Below are 16299 nucleotides of genomic sequence, written 5' to 3'. Positions count from 1 at the left end.
CCTCTCTTCTCAAAATAAAACCCTCCCCTGTTCCTCCGTAGTGCGAAGTGAATAAGAGCTACAAAGGCGACGCATTTACAAGTAGCGAAGTAGAGCTCATCGGAGAAAACCCAAGCGCCGAAGCTTCTCTCTCCTCCGCCGAGCTACGGTTCCGGTGCCGGCGATGGCGAGCCCGCGGCTGAGGGTGTCGCCGGTGGCCGCTACCTCCCTCGGCGGCGGCGGCGGCGGCGGGGACGAGGCGCTGTGGAAGCGGCTTGTGGAGGCGGGGTTCGACGAGGAGTCCGTGAGGAGGAGGGATAAGGCTGCGCTCATCGCGTACATCGCCAAGCTCGAATCCGAGGTCTCCTTCTATTTCTTCTTCCTATTGTTGCCAGGGTTCTTTACGTTCCAAGCTGCCAGAAATTGAGTTCAAAACGGTAGGAATCTCGAGTAGCGAGTTTCGAAAAATTTATGCATTTGACTTGGAGTTGGTTAGACGAGTTGCTTGTATAAACTAGAAAGGTGGTGATAACTCAGTTTTCTCTATTTTGAAACGCATAAAATGGTGATAAATTAAAAGCATTTTGGGGTGAAAGTGAAGTTTTGCCGTCTTATTTTATCAAAATCAGTAACTAGTTTTAGTAATGTGACTACAATCTTTGGTCGAGATTGTCATATTTAGTGGAAATGCAGGGGAATGAATTGTTGTTGGTCACTAAACTTGCATAAGACACTGAAAAGTAAGAGGGGGGAAGAAATAGAAAGAAAGTAGAAAAAGTGGGGCATTATAGGTTCTTTGAGTCTCTTGGGAGGTTGATTTGATTTTGATTTTCAATTGGTGGGCATTCAAGGGTGTCCAAGGTTGTCTCACAATTTAACGCAAGAAAGTGTTCTTAACATAAGTGGGGCATTTGATGAGAGCAGTCATACTAGCTATTAAGTGATACGCTATATGAACTTCTAAGTTTTCTCACAAAGTAAAACCACTAATTAGATCTTATCAAGGTTACAAGGTTTATTGCAATAGCCAACTAAATTGGCGGCACTTAGGTGGTGGTCTGGTTAGAAAACTTGCCTATTTGGCCTACCTCAATGCTTAGTCGGCGCTTCCTAGAGATTGATAGTAATTGAGAAAAATGAGTAACTTGTCTCACCACATTTATATTTCTGCTCTTCTTATAGCATAAACCTTGATTGTTTGCTGAGTTGGTTATATAGTTTGCAATTTTACGAAAAAGGTTTGTACAGAAATCAAAATGTGTCTTTTCTCAGCTTGCGGACAAATTGAGTATCTTATCGAGGTGCCTAACTGCAGTTTCGTATACATACCTTTTTTCCCATAGCAGTTTTGAGAATTTTGAACTTTGTACATCATTCAATTGTTAATTTTGTAACACGCATATATGTCACTGTGCAGTCCTTTACCGTCTTTTATCTATATATATCGCTTGGCCTCCGAACTCTTATATTACACTACAGCTATTTTCTCAGTTAGAGTGAATGCCTCATTAGATTTGAATAACTTGTAAATTTTCTCCATTCTGTATGCATGTGATGTCTATGATTTATAATGTAGATCTATGACTATCAACACCACATGGGGCTTCTTATAATGGAGAAGAAGGAGTGGACATCTAAATGTGAACAAGTCAAAGCATCCACGGAATCTTCAGCGGTTGCTTACAACCGTGAACGAGTTGCACAGTTATCTGCTCTAGCTGAAGCCAAGAAGCGCGAAGAGAACCTAAGGAAAGCTTTAGACATTGAGAAAGAGTGCGTAGTAAATGTAAGATTTTCTTACCCAAATCATCACAGAGGCAATTTTTTCTTTTACCATGCATAGAATAATTTGTGAGTTATCTGTTAATGTGACTATGATCTTTGTTTTTTTCCCCTTTATTGGGCACTTGTGCATGCATTTGTCACTATGTTGGTTATGCTTCTAGTTTGATGCATTTCTCAAAGAAATTTAGGGATAAAAATTCATGAATAAAACTATTTTGGACTTTCTGTTGGGACAACATTTATGTTTGCGTTCTGTCTATATTGTAGTAAGATTAGGAAAGGGTCAAAGGATGCTATTTCAACATCTAAATTAGTACATTAATAATGATGCAAAGCTGCTGGTTTCCACGTAGGTTGAGAAGGCTTTGCATGAAGTACGCGCCGAATTAGCAGAAATAAAGGTTGCTTATGAGCGCAAGCTGGCTGAAACTCATCTCATAACAGAAGTTGCACAAAGGAAATTCGAGGAGGCCGAAAAGAAGCTTCTTGCAGCAAAGTCTTTGGAAGCAGACGCTAAACTTACTCGTGATGCTGCATTAAGAAGTTTACATGATGTTGAGGCTCGTGAAGATGACCTCAGAAGGCGTCTCATTTCATTCGAGTCTGAGTGAGCTATTTCTTTGCATCTGTTTGTTTTATCCTTCATTATCTTTACCCATTAGAATATTTTCCCGTGCATTTGTGATGTTTCTATATTTGCTAGTGAACTATGATCGTCTTGGGCAATTTTCTAGGCAACAATACTATTCTTTGTTGAGTTTATTGGTGTTGCTGCTAATCTTGTTCTCATCAATTAAATTATGTTATAGATGTGAAGCTAAGGAGAATGAAATCAGCTTTCAAAGGAAATTTCTTAATGATAGTCAGAGGGTTTTGCATGAAGAGGAAGAAAGGTTACTAGAGAAGCAAGCTCTTCTAAATCAGAGGGAGGAATGCATCTTTGATAGAGAGAAAGAACTAATCTACTTGGAGAAAAGATTGGAGGATGACAAATCAACAATTGTTGGAGAATTCAAGGCTCTGAAGGAAGAGAAAGCTACTTTGGATCTAAAGATAGCTGCGCTTGCAGCTAGGGAGGACGTATGTCTCAAATATGTTTTCTGCAGTAATTTAATTTTAGTGGCAAGCACTGAGCACATAAAATGTATTTATTTTTTTGTTCATATGTATTTAGTTATTATTGCTTGCAGGCTATTGTTCGGAGGGAATCTCTGCTTGATAAAAGGGAGCGTGAATTGCTTATTTTACAAGAAACCATTGCGTGCAAAGAGCATGTGAGGGTTTTTCTCTTTCAACTTTATATTCACATATAGCTGTACTTAGGTTTCCATTTTTCCCAAATTATTTATGCATCACCTTTTGTAATTATTATGTAGGCTGAGATCCAAAAACTTATTGATGAACAAGAGGCTGTTTTGGGGAGGAGAAAGGAAGAATTTGAGACTGAAATGGAGAAGAGGCGCAAGTTGGTGGAGGATGAGATGGAGGCTAAAAGAATTTTTCTTGATCATGGAGAGGCTGATCTCAATGAAAGAGCAAATTCTATTCAGGAAAAGGAACAAGCTATTGAGCTCCAACTTTTTGAGCTTGCAGAGAAGCAAGAGGACATAGCTATGAGATCAAAACAATTAGAGGAGGAAAAGGAAAATCTAGAAAAATCCATAAAAGCGTCGGAATTAGAGTTGAAAAATATTCAGAGAGAAAGGGAGGATATCGCTAAATTGAAAATGGAATTAGAAAAGGCAAAAACTTCACTTGAGGAGGAGAAGATAGTGCTTACTCGTGCACAAGAAAACCTGGAAATTACTAGAGAAGAGAGAAATGAAGTGCTTGATCTGGAAAAGAACCTTAAAGAAGAAATCGATAGTTTGAGAGCCCAAAAGATGGAACTTTTGGCTGATGCAGACCGATTGCAAGCTGAGAAGGAGAGATTCGAGATTGAATGGGATCTAATTGATGAAAAGAAGGAAGAACTTAAGAAAGAGGTCGAAATGATTGCTGAAGAAAGAAAAGCAGTGGCTCAGTACCTTAAGAATGAGAAAGATAGCATTAAACAAGAGAAAGATAATCTGCGTAGTCAGTACATGAGTAGTGTTGAATCCTTGTCTCGTGAACGAGAGGAATTTATGTCTCATATGCAGCGTGAGCATTCAAATTGGTTAAGCAAAATTCAACAAGAGAGGGAGGATTTTACCAGGGACATTAATATTCAGCGAAAGGATCTGCAAAATTCTTTTTATCAAAGGCGGGCAGAATTGGAAACTTGGCTAAGGGAAAATGACGAAGCATTTACACGAAAGCTAGCTGAAGAACTCAAGTTTATAAACTCTCAGAAGAAAACGATCGAAATGCAGTTAGAACATGTTGCTTCTGAATTGCAGAAACTTGATAATGAGAGAAAGGAGATCGCATTGGAGCGTGAACAGCGGGAGAGGGAATTATTGGAGATAAAGAGCTCCGTTGAAGTGCTTAATGCTCAAAGAGAGAAGCTGCAGAAGCAAAGGGAGTTATTGCATGCAGATCGAGAAGCAATTAGTCAGCAGATTGAACAGCTGAAAGAATTGCAATCTTTGGACATTGAAACTGAGACTAGGGTACTATCTATGGCACCATCTAATAAGGAAAGTGCTCCAATGAACATTAAAATGAATGTTGGTGATGTTTTGGAAGAAATTATTGAAGAACAAAATACTGATACTAACCATGAGTCTATGGGTAAATATCTTCCTGAAAAGACTTCAGATGCTTCAGTGCCAGAATCAACTCCATTGTCCTGGATCAGAAAGTATACTAAGGTGATATTCCAGCGCTCTCCAGAGAATAATGTTAATTCTGGTTCGTCGGAACATTCTCAAAGTAAGAATTTGCGGGAGTTTGTGAAAGTGACTGAGGACTCAAGGACAGATTTGCTAGAGTTAGATATGATATCTAACATGTCACCTTTCACTCAAAATGTTGAAAGTATATCAAAGATGGAAGGGCAAACTGATATGAAAATTAGTCAGCTGGGAGAGGGTGTTGGCGAAACAACTCGAACTGTCGACAAAATCGTACCTTCATTGGGAAGAAAGAGACTAAATGGCAGATTCTCTCGTGATCACACTGACATGCAATTAGAACCTAGTCGGAAGAATCAGAAAATGTCAGCTCAGAAAGGAGATGACAATGGGTAAGGAACAACTTCTGACTGGTGTAGCTTCTACTTCCACTTGGAAAATCTATATGTATGTTCTTTGTTGTGACGATTTATGGTTGTGCATGAATGACCAAATTTTGGAACTGTCTACAAGTCTCTGATTTTTGCTTGTCTTGTATTGCCAGTCTTGTTGTCGCGCAAACCAAAGATTTAAGTGCCGTGGCACGGAGTTGTGCCAAAAACTTACCGGCACGGTACGGCACGGTGCGTGTTGGACCATGCCGATGTTTGCCAGTCACAAAAAAATACATGCGTGCCGGCACATAATGACATAAAATATTTATTTTCTTTAGCAATAAAATATTATAACTGTTTATTATGTATCCTTATTGAATCTTTTGAATTTTATTGAAAAAATTATTTACTAATTCAAAAAATAGAGGGTTTTGAGCTGTGCTATTGATACGGGGTTGTTTACGGGGGTTGTTTCGTGCCAATATGTTACTAGCACCATACGACACGGTAGATACGGCCCGTGTCAATAGATACTTAACGTCATGCCTAAATACTACCGACGCACCAGCAGACATCTTACAATCTTACAATTCAAGAATGGAAGATCACACATAAAACACTGTTCCGAAAATTCCTCTCTTACGAGAGATGATACACTTTTACCTAATTCATGTTTGAATAGATCCCTGAAAAGCAAAAATCAGGTACTAGATAAGAACTTTCTGAAAGTTGTAGTACCATCCAAGGTTTTCTCTGTGTGTAACAGTCTTTAACTTTATCATGTGAAAATTCCTTGATCTCTGTCTAGTTCTCAAAATTCTTAATTTGTACTGCTTTTGTAATCTTTTGTGTGTGTGTGTGTATACATATATAATCCTTTCTTATATTATATCTACCATTTTTTTCTCTTTACATCTTTGAGCATTTTTATTGCTGCCCATCTGCTATACTTAGTCCTTCTAGCATGTTTTTAATTTTTTTTCTTGCATTTTGATTCTTTTCTTTTGTGGGTCATCATAGTTTATTGCCAAACAAGTAGCTGGTGTTGCCCTTGCTCCGAGAGAGCAAGAACAAAATCAAGATGACGATAATGAAGCTGATGATGAGGACGAAAAAGAGGTGCCTGTGAAGGAGAAGCTGTGGAATTTTCTTATCACATGATCGCGCAAATTTCTAACATCAATATCGGTTAGACTTTTAACTACTTTCCCTCAACTAACTGGACAATAATACAGTGTGTTAGTTCCAATTGTATCTCCAGTTTGATGCTTTGCTTGTGCATTGTGTTTATGAGATGTAGTTTATCAGCTGCTTCAATCTCTGTATTTTAGATCACAAGAGTGTAGGATCTGTAAACATGTAACCATGTGAATTCTTGTTGTAAGGAAAAATAACAAAGTTATATATATAATGGGTGAAGTACTGTTCTCATTTTAGCTAGATTTTTCTATTCAGTTCACATGATTTGCTTCGCTTTGGATTTACTTGCTCTTTGTAAAAAAAAAAATTAGTTGGCATAAAGGAGCCATCATTCTGTCCGTAGCGGGAAATTAGATAGATTGTGCTAGTCATATTCGAAATGACGAGAGATTGGATTAAGCCGAGCCATATTCAAACTGGTGTGAGGCTGGTTGAGCCGAATCACAGTCGAGATTCGTGAATGTTATGTCTGTATATTTTAAGTGAATTGGTTCTGTATTTCTAACCGCCAATCATTCGACATTTTTTTCATTAAAGTTTCCATTAAGCATCGAATTTGATATAATTTAATAAAGGAAACCTATCCAACTCGAGCTTTGGTAAGTTTGGACTCGGCAAGTATTTGATATGTACGAAATTATTTATAGATGAATTGGTAACATAGGATGCTGGTATGTATAAATTGAAAAATAACATTACCTTGTCGTCATCTGACTTGGCTCGCTACAGTAAAGATCGGGACAAGACGCAGCAACTCCACCGTGGACTTTTTTGCGATCGAGTACGGGCACAAACTTTAATACCCCTCTCTAGCGTTGACTTTAATGTTCAATTACAAGTACTAGAGGAACACCTTTCCCTTCCAACCAATAAACATTATGAAGTGGACTTTTCCACGTCGCTTCTCGCTTAAGCTTTTCTCTCACATTGGATTGAGGCAACCAAAGCTTAATTAGTAGTTGGGGTTGGAGGAAATCTCCGGTGTAAACTTTGCATGAAAAAGATAACAAAAAAAATATGATATGTTATAATGTGATTGGTTTGCACGCACTTTTTAGGTTGCGGCTAGTAATGTGGTGGGTATCTGAAAATGTGTATTCACAATAAAGTGTATGAATCAGCTTTGCACATTTGCTGGTCTGTTTGGGAGATGTTTATCTTTTCAAACTTGATGTTCGGCTTAAATGTAAAGTTTTAAAATCTGATTCATCATTCAAACGTGCTTTGAAGTACCCCTTTTTTTTTTTTCTGGTACTTTAAGTATCTCTTGCGGGCAGTATTAATTTATCTAGGACTTCTCTGGTACAGTCTGTTTTTGCTTCACAAATGTCAGCACTCAGGAAAAAATAAAAAATAGTGAGTTTGAATTCTAAAAACGAAAAATATACATGAGATTCGTACTTTTTTATTTTAGTATTTTATGATTTAAAATATATTAATTTAGTACTCTGTGATTTTATTTTTATTTTTTTATTATTCCCTCCACTAACTTTTTTTGTTAAATTAGTGACAAAGTTAAAATAAAAGGGTACTAAAGTGAATATTCGATAAATCTACATGAGATATTTAAAGTTTTTTTTGTATATAATTTAACGAAATGTTAACGAAGGAGCTGACGAAAAGAGAAAAACTTCAGAGAAATTTCTTTTGGTTTAATACTTTTGGTTTGCTGCAAAGAAATCAGAGAAATTTCTTTATCAAACGCTGCCGCATATTCCAAAATAGAATCAAACAATTGCTCAGCCATTCATTAAACTAAGGCTTAATTTGAAATTAGGCAGTTAGAAGTACGTATCTCCTATCCTATTTTGAAAAATTTTAAAATTTCGAAGGCATTTTTGTCGGCTTAAATAAGTCAGAATCCTGTCTTATGATGGGAAGCTATGTTGGGTCGAGTTATATTCGAAATGACGTGAGGCTAGGTGAGTCATATCATGTTTGAAGTGGCGTGAGGCTGGATGTGCCGAGTCACAATCGAGACCAGTAGGCGTTGTATATGTACGCTTTAAATGAATTGGTTATATATTTCTAATAGCTCAAGTTTTTGGAATTAATGATTAGCGTAAATAATTCGATAATTTTAATTTTTAATTTTTTTAATATTATGAAATTGCAGTAGGATGTATAGTCTCCAGAGACGCATATAGTTGAAAATTAGCTAGGTTTTTTTTTTTTTTCCGCTTAAAACATGTGATGATTTATTAAGGGGACGTACGTAGGTAATGGTCACGAACAGTAGACGCGTGGAAAGAAGGGGGAAAGCAAGGAACGGAACCCATCGTTGACCTGCAGCCATCAACACCACACCACTTGTGGTTGTCCACGAGCTGTCTGTCGACCGTCGCAATCACATAAACGACACACGTTGTTTGCTAATTCGTTAATTATATTTTTGCCTCGGCCTCGGTGTATGGTGTTTCTATTGTAAGCAAATATATATATTTTTTCCCTCCTTTTTAAGACCACTCTTTTGTTTTTTTAAAAAAAAAAAACTAAATTTTCTACTCATCAAATTGTAAGAAAAGAGATACGGTTGTAAAAAACTTGCTTAGTCTGGAATTTTGACCAATACAAAACATATATAATCGAGCTGTGTAGTGGAGAGAAAAAAGAGATGATCGGATATGGTTTTTCTTTTTTTGCGTAGCGTGACCTGTAGATGAGTTCCGAGTTGATGGAATTGATCCGGTCAAAACTCAAAAGTTTCCGATCGGGTAGCATTTCTAATAGTCAATATGGCAAAATCTCCAGCAGCCTTTTTTTATATTATTTCAGTTCAGATGTTTAATTATGTTTTTCATCTATTAAATGATGCCATTCTTAAGCAAATTAAAAAAATATTCGAAATAAAATATTCATGTATCTAAATATGGTCTTAAAGAGGTCACAATTTGATTTCAACTTATTCGTTAAAAATAAGGATCTTCAACCCATCTACCATTTTAGGCTAATATAACAGTATAACCAAAATTAGAAAATAATCGTACGTGTTCAATTTTTCGCTAATTATCTCTTCTTGAGCTATTGATCGACAAAATCAACTGATTTTTTTTTTTTTTTTGGGGGTAGCAAAACCAATCAAAACCAAAGTGCTGGTCAAATTTGGAACCTTAATTAATTCACCATGCAAGCTATATAATTTGTGACTAATGAAAGCCCTATGCGTTGTGTACATTTTGTGTGAGATTGCTACATATGTTGCATATATATATAAGCATGCGAAATACATACTTTTTTTTTTAAAAAAAAAAGAAAAGCAAAAAGAAGAAATGGTGGAGTGCTAGTCAAATGGTGGACCGGGTCTATGAACCTGAATAATATAACATCACGATGATCATCATCGTGTATTTATTTCTCGTTGCTGATATAAAAGTCGGCATTGACTTCTCGGCGGCTGCCGACCAACTTTACTTTCTGCAGTGATTTTCTAATTCGTCGTAATTAATTAATTACCAAATCTTCTAATCGACGCAAATATATATATATATAGACACATGCATGAACCTACCTACATTCATGTCAAAACCATGTATCTTTCCCTCCGACAAAATCAGGTGTGCATAGTAATTAATCTTGTTGCACAAAAATTCTATGCTTGTAAAAAATCATCTTCGATCTACTTGAATTTCAATAAGCCTAGTCTATCAAATCAATCTAGAGTAGTAGATCGTTCGGAATATGTCAACATGATCTCGAAGCGTGCTGAACGTAGACTATTCAAAGCTTTGTTTTCTAGCATTTTAAGCTTTTTACGATTCTGAGTTTGAATCTCACTGGACTCCTAGTTTCACAAGATACACCAAATAATTGGGGAGATGGATTTTTTTTTTCTCCTCTAAATAGATTGGAAGAGTATATAAACAATATTTCAACTTTAATTGTAGGAATATACAACTAGTTATTCGAAGCCAAATTAAAACATCAAACTTAGTCAGTGTTTATGTAATGAACTCACTTGGACTCAATTAATTTACTCTGTTAATAATAATTTATCTTATTATATTATATTTATTGTTCAAATAAAGAGGCTACAATTAGGGAAGCTTCTCAGCAAATTCCTCTTTTAGAGAAATTAACCAACCAATATTATGCCGTGCACTTTGAATCTTCCCATGTCACCTGGGGTGCGTGGGACTAATGTTGGGACCCAGTCAATAACAATTCAGATGCACATCATGAACATGATAGAGTAAAAACCTAAACTTTTACCTAATTGTAGCTTAACAAGTTATGTGGTCCACACAAAAAAAAAGCATGCAGTGGGTGCAACCCCCTGGTGGAAATGAGCTGGGTCCACCCAAATTAAGTTATCATAATAAAATGTTACAGTGAGAAATTAATATTAGCCCATCGTATCACTTCATTCAATGTGCAATGCTATATAGAGTGACTCTCCTTATGGACTTATTTGTTCCAATGCTCAATCCTTCTCAAAGGTGACTTTGTTAGTTCATGATAGCTATATATCAGTTACCTAACGATCATAAAATGAGTTTTTATTAAGGTGTTATGTGTTGTGCAAAATGTAACTTGTAAGAAAGAAAAAATTGCTTAGTGGTTTCTTTATTTTCTATAAATCTCATATATTTCATTAATGACATGGATTACTACCACTTTTATTTGTCCTTTTAGCCCTGTTTTATTCTTCAGGGATAAAGGGGGAATAAGGAGTCTTATTCTCCTTATTCTCCCAATATGCATGCACTGAGACATACTATTCTTCTCTTAATGAGCTATTCTGGAATAACCGGTTAGAAGGAAAGAATAGTAGTCCATCTTATTCCCCTATTTATTAAGTTATAAATGATTATAAAAATGTAACTAATTAATAACCAACTAACTTATTTAATAACTAATTAACTACTTAATTATTTGACTTATTAAATTAATGAATATTTAATTAACTATTTTAGCAATTAATTGATTATATATAATTAATTATGTAATTAAATAATTACTATTTTAACTTATTTTTCATAATTAGTAACTAATTAGTGTGCTTCTTCATCATCTTATATAGTATTACTCATTAATTAATTAGATTATTAAAATATTATTAATTTGTTAATATTTTTATGTTTATTATTTTGGCAATATATATAGAGAGAGAAAGAGAGTCCAGCTACTATACACTTATGAGTATAAATTCCTTTGTACTCATAAATTTTTGACTATTAGATTTATCCTTTTGATCATTTCTATCCGTTAGATCATACTATTCAACCAACTGCCCATTCAACTCTTAATCAGAGACTGCTATCATCCTAACCGTACATCCCTTCATCTAACGGCTATGCTTATGTAATTACTCTTATTGCTACCATTTTAATCTAATCATCCAAACATAATTTTTTCAATATCTCCGAATAATTCAATTTTCATCCATTAATATAATTTTTATTTATCTAAAATATTATACTTATTTTAGAAATAAGCAAAAATAACTTATTTACGAATCAAATGGTATCGTAGTTTCTCGTAAGGACTACATAGCTTACCACTTACCACTACCCGGGAATTAATAGTGCGATCCATTGCGCACATTTTTCTCATACGGGAAAGGTCCAAAGAGCGTCTTAATTATTACGTTAAAAGACGAGGACTTTTGAGCACTACATAAGAAGTTACTTTTCTTGTACAGTACAAGTGGTCCCAAATTTTCTTTTAGATAAGCCTATGGTACGTAATCTTAAGCAGCTTATAAGAAAACTAGATCAGCTATTATTGTGACCTTTTTTTTCAAAACAAAAGAAATTCTTTCAGTTTGAATCCTTAAGACTCACGCATGCGTACTCCATCCAACATGCATCCGAACCCAACCCGAAGACCCGAGAGAAATCAATAAGCGGAGAATATTATCCTTGACTCATGATTCACATCCCGATACCTTACCACCTAAGCTAATACAGATTGTCACATGTTTATATATGTTCTGTTGTCTGAGCTACATACTCCATAAGGTCAAAATATTTATTTTGCTAATTATATATCCTTTACTTGTCAATTCCACCATATGAACGATTCACTAGTGTATTTAATTTAGACTCTATCTTTGAAACTTCAAATATGGAAAGGAAAATTTCTAGCAAAATTAATTAGGAAGAAGCAAGAATTATTTCTAGCTCTAAAAATTTCTTAGAGTAATATAGAGATCTACTTTTCGCTTTAGAGTCCTAGCTACATATCAAGTGATCCTGCGGCGTGAGGAGAGCCTCAATCTAGAAATGGTCGTGTCACCTACTAGATTATGTCGAGACAAATTAGTAGATTGCAAATTAACCACTGTCCAACCTATATGTTGTTTACTAGATTTCTTGTTTTCTTGTTTATTACAAGTTATTAATTTGATCTTTTTCTTTCTTTTTTGTACCACATAAATTGATCACTAGTTATGTATTAAAATTATTTCTGAATTATTTTCTATTAGATTTAACTTTTGATCGAACTACTATGTATGAAACCTAGCTAGTTCTAAGCTCATTTCGTTTTAATATGTTCTAATTCTAATTCCCACATCCATATATTGGTCATTTCCCAAATACATGTATTATGTTGTTGTTAATTTATTATTTTTTCTATCAGTGCACGTACATAGTACAACTTGCTTTCGTTTCTCTTAATTTCATGCACATTTTGTACTACGACTAATATAAATTTGAGGTTATTTTCATCACTTTTTTATTCTCTAATTCTGGATCGTGCGCCACGTTCTCATCTCGTGTATGTTTAATTTTGTCGCTTTGAGCGTAAGTTAACCATCCATCGAGCATTGCATCACACCTCGAACATTGTTGCACTCATTTGTAATTAATTAAAAATAAATAACCCGACTTTAGCATGATTAGAACATATAACCTTCTCCACTCGCTTCAGTCGAGGCACTGCATTACTTTCCTAATTACCTTTATCCTTTCTCTTGTCAACTTCGGCTTTGGTTGTAAAGTAAGATATAAAGTTGATCCCATGGACCCACATTGAAGGTTAATTAATTTGTTCCTAATTAATAAAATCTGTGAAGCCCGAGTTTGAGAAATTACAGGTTTTTTGTGAACCCATTTGGCTCGATCAAGGGCATGCATGGTCTCGATCAACCTATATATATATATATATTCTAGTGATTGATTATGTTGAGCAAGAGTTTAGCTTGAGTGACATATGCTTGGTTCGATTTTTCGTCATCATCGTTGTAACATTAGGTGTCCGTTTGGTTCAACTTCTAAAAAATCCACTGCACCTAGTAAGAAGTATCAGAAGTGTACGTAATTAACAAATAAAAGATCTAAAATTCAAAGATATTAACACAAGTTCTAAAGGCTTTTCTCAAGCATGCATCTTCCAAACGCTCAAGTACTTCAAATTAAGAGGCTTTACTCTTCATTCAACTACACTACAACAAAAATGGTCTATAGCTAGCGATACTTTAAGCTTTTAAATGTCAAATAAAAGCATATCAGAAGTGTAATTAACAAATAAAAGATCTAAAATTCAAAGATATTAACACAAGTTCTAAAGGCTTTTCTCAAGCATGTTCCAAACGCTCAAGTACTTCAAATTAAGAGGCTTTACTCCTCATTCAACTACAGTTATTTTTAGTAAAGCATTGATTCACCAAAAAAAAAAAAAGTTTACAATTTCTGACATTGCTATGGGAAGCTAAAGTGTACAATTCTGAGCCCAAACAAAACTCCAAATTATTAGTTGTACATATCGCTTTTCTCCTATAGAGGAAATTAAACTTTTCAGAATTTTTTTTACTACAATTCATATATCAGAATTTCATATAAGGAACATATATCCAACAATTTCCATGCACATGTTTAGCGATAATTTTTTATTATTAATGACGTTAACTAGTTCTATATATGTAGCGTGACTAAAATAGTACATACATACATATATATGTATATATACGTGAGCAACGTACGTAGGTATATATGTATGTATAATGCAACGCAGGGAAATTAGAAATTGTGTGGTGGGGCCCAGGGTGCTGATGGGTGGATGATGGAGAGATTCGAGCCCAAGCAAGACAAGGAGAAAAAAAAAGAGAGAAAAACCCACACCCCCACCACCTTATTTAATTTCCCCCACTTTTCACTACTAACTAATAATAAAACACCACTCTGCCCCTTTTCTCTCTCTCTCTCGCTCTCTAGCTCTCACACTCCTCTCCCTCCTCCCTTTCTTAATTAACCCCCTCCCCTTAACTTCATCATCAATCCCTGATTAACACCACACTGCTCCAAATCAACGAAGCTCTCTCTCTCTCTCTCTCTCTCTCGACCATGGGAAGGGCTCCTTGCTGCGACAAAGCCAACGTGAAGAAGGGCCCGTGGTCGCCGGAGGAGGACGCGAAGCTCAAGTCCTACATCGAGCAACACGGCACCGGCGGCAACTGGATAGCGCTGCCGCAAAAGATCGGTAGCTGTTCCGATACCCCTGCACTGATGATCAATACATGTATTGATCATCAAGCTGCGAAAGAGTTTTATGTTGTTGTTGTTGTTGTTGTTGTTGTTGTTGATCGAATCTGTTGGTATTAGGGCTCAAGCGATGCGGCAAGAGCTGCAGGCTCCGGTGGCTGAACTACCTCCGGCCAAACATCAAGCACGGCGGGTTCTCCGAGGACGAGGATCGGATCATCTGCAGCCTCTACATCAGCATCGGCAGCAGGTGATATATATATATATATGTACATATGTTGCTTTCTCTTTCACTTACCTGGCTAGTTTAATTCGAAATAGATGTGACTATATATATGTTAATTCGCTGAGCTAGCAAGTGTGTATGCTGGATGTGCGGCGCTTTACAGGTGGTCGATAATCGCGGCGCAATTGCCGGGGCGGACGGATAACGATATCAAGAACTACTGGAACACGCGGCTCAAGAAGAAGTTCCTCGGGAAGCAGCGCGTCAAGGACCATGCGCTGCCGCCGCTGCCGCGTCGGGCCGGCTTGTTCGGCAGGAAGGTGGAGGCTAAGGCGGAAACTGCCGAGCACGGCGGCTTCGGCAGCATGGCTTCCGCCGAAGGGGTAAACCGGACCGGCGCCGTCGCCGGCTCGTTCTGGCCTGACCCGACCGCACCCGCCTACGGGCCCGGCCACTGCAACGCTTACGCCGCAGAGGATTGCCACGTGTCGATGCGGAAGCTACTTCTCAAGCTCGGAGGAAGCTACATAGCTCCCCCTAACGCATTGCACCCGCCGCAATTAGCTCAACTGTATGATGATCAAACTACTTCTAGTAGCTTAGTAGCGCCTTCGCTTCAAGTGAGTTCGTTTGAGCAGGAAGGGTTGATACTGCATGGTCCAAATGGTTTCCAAACCGAGCTCGACGAGATATTCCACTTCAACCAGGTCAAGCTAGAAGGGTTAGATGATTGCATCTACGAGGATGAGTCGACGAACATGTTGTGTAGCAACGCACCTCAAAGCATGAGTTGGAACGATCAGGTGAGTCCTAATTTGATGTACCCAAATGGTATGTTTCAAAGCTACCAAGGAATGCAACAGTGTGTGTTGGAAGAGCCCGTGCGTCTGGGGATGCAGTGAAGAGATTTACAGTACATCTGGAGTTTGTGTATACATTACATGCATGAGTGGTGTATATTTTTGTGGGCATTGGAGAGTGAGGTGGGGAGGAGGAGGGGGGATTAGTGAACATGGTGTTTCAATTTCTTGGATATGAATTTTTAATAATTAAACTCGCTCTTTTTGGGAGAGTTGTTACTTAATTTGCTTTTGTGCTCCTGGTTCTTTTTTTTTTATCCCTTTTATCTGTTCTTGGATATCTTGAAACTGAATTACTTCTGCATGATTTAATTAGCTGTTTTTGTATTGATTGGTTTTGTTTACATTTCCACTTCCTATATTTCTACTCTCTAGCTCTCCTACATACATGCATACAAACATTAGGCTACACTTTTTTTTTTTTTTTGAGTTCAAAAGTGGTCATTTAATTTCACCTCAAGGCTTGTTTTGGTCAGAAAACATGGGCTAGGTACTATTACACATTTTATGGGTGTTTTCGATTTGTTGAATTGAGATTGATTTGTCTTTGGAAATTTGAAGCCCCACACTCTCAATTCCACATGCAAAGGTGGGCAACTTTTTTCTTCTTTTTTTCCTGGTAAACGATAGTATGATTTCCAGTCGTAAAGTGAGTTGAAAGACAAGGTTAGCAGG

At 36.7% G+C, this 16299-nt stretch overlaps 2 protein-coding genes across 2 annotated transcripts; both read left to right on the top strand.

Moving 5' to 3' along the window:
• On the top strand, nt 14-6351 carry LOC109712881 (protein CROWDED NUCLEI 4-like). The gene is made up of 7 exons (XM_020236675.1): nt 14-340; nt 1556-1765; nt 2118-2371; nt 2574-2844; nt 2955-3038; nt 3141-4933; nt 5936-6351. The coding sequence occupies exons 1-7, from the start codon at nt 164-166 to the stop codon at nt 5952-5954; spliced, it is 2808 nt and encodes a 935-aa protein (XP_020092264.1). The 5' UTR covers nt 14-163; the 3' UTR covers nt 5955-6351.
• Nucleotides 14243-15848, top strand: LOC109712489 (protein ODORANT1-like). The gene is made up of 3 exons (XM_020236075.1): nt 14243-14536; nt 14659-14788; nt 14928-15848. Exons 1-3 carry the CDS (start codon nt 14401-14403, stop codon nt 15664-15666), a joined length of 1005 nt encoding a protein of 334 aa, XP_020091664.1. The 5' UTR covers nt 14243-14400; the 3' UTR covers nt 15667-15848.

This window comes from Ananas comosus, linkage group 7, assembly GCF_001540865.1.
Source record: "Ananas comosus cultivar F153 linkage group 7, ASM154086v1, whole genome shotgun sequence".
In the NCBI taxonomy this organism is placed as follows: Eukaryota; Viridiplantae; Streptophyta; class Magnoliopsida; order Poales; family Bromeliaceae; genus Ananas; species Ananas comosus.
This window is presented reverse-complemented; position numbering and strand designations above follow the sequence as displayed.

What these genes read in the sequence shown, in the direction of transcription:
- LOC109712881 (XM_020236675.1), top strand. Translation starts at nt 164, where the DNA reads ATGGCGAGCCCGCGGCTGAGGGTGTCGCCGGTGGCCGCTACCTCCCTC. An exon ending in AGAAAGAGTGCGTAGTAAAT is followed by an intron (nt 1,766 to 2,117) that starts GTAAGATTTTCT and finishes GTTTCCACGTAG; the next exon opens with GTTGAGAAGGCTTTGCATGA. An exon ending in CTCATTTCATTCGAGTCTGA is followed by an intron (nt 2,372 to 2,573) that starts GTGAGCTATTTC and finishes ATTATGTTATAG; the next exon opens with ATGTGAAGCTAAGGAGAATG.
- LOC109712489 (XM_020236075.1), top strand. Translation starts at nt 14,401, where the DNA reads ATGGGAAGGGCTCCTTGCTGCGACAAAGCCAACGTGAAGAAGGGCCCG. An exon ending in AGCGCTGCCGCAAAAGATCG is followed by an intron (nt 14,537 to 14,658) that starts GTAGCTGTTCCG and finishes TGTTGGTATTAG; the next exon opens with GGCTCAAGCGATGCGGCAAG. An exon ending in TACATCAGCATCGGCAGCAG is followed by an intron (nt 14,789 to 14,927) that starts GTGATATATATA and finishes GGCGCTTTACAG; the next exon opens with GTGGTCGATAATCGCGGCGC.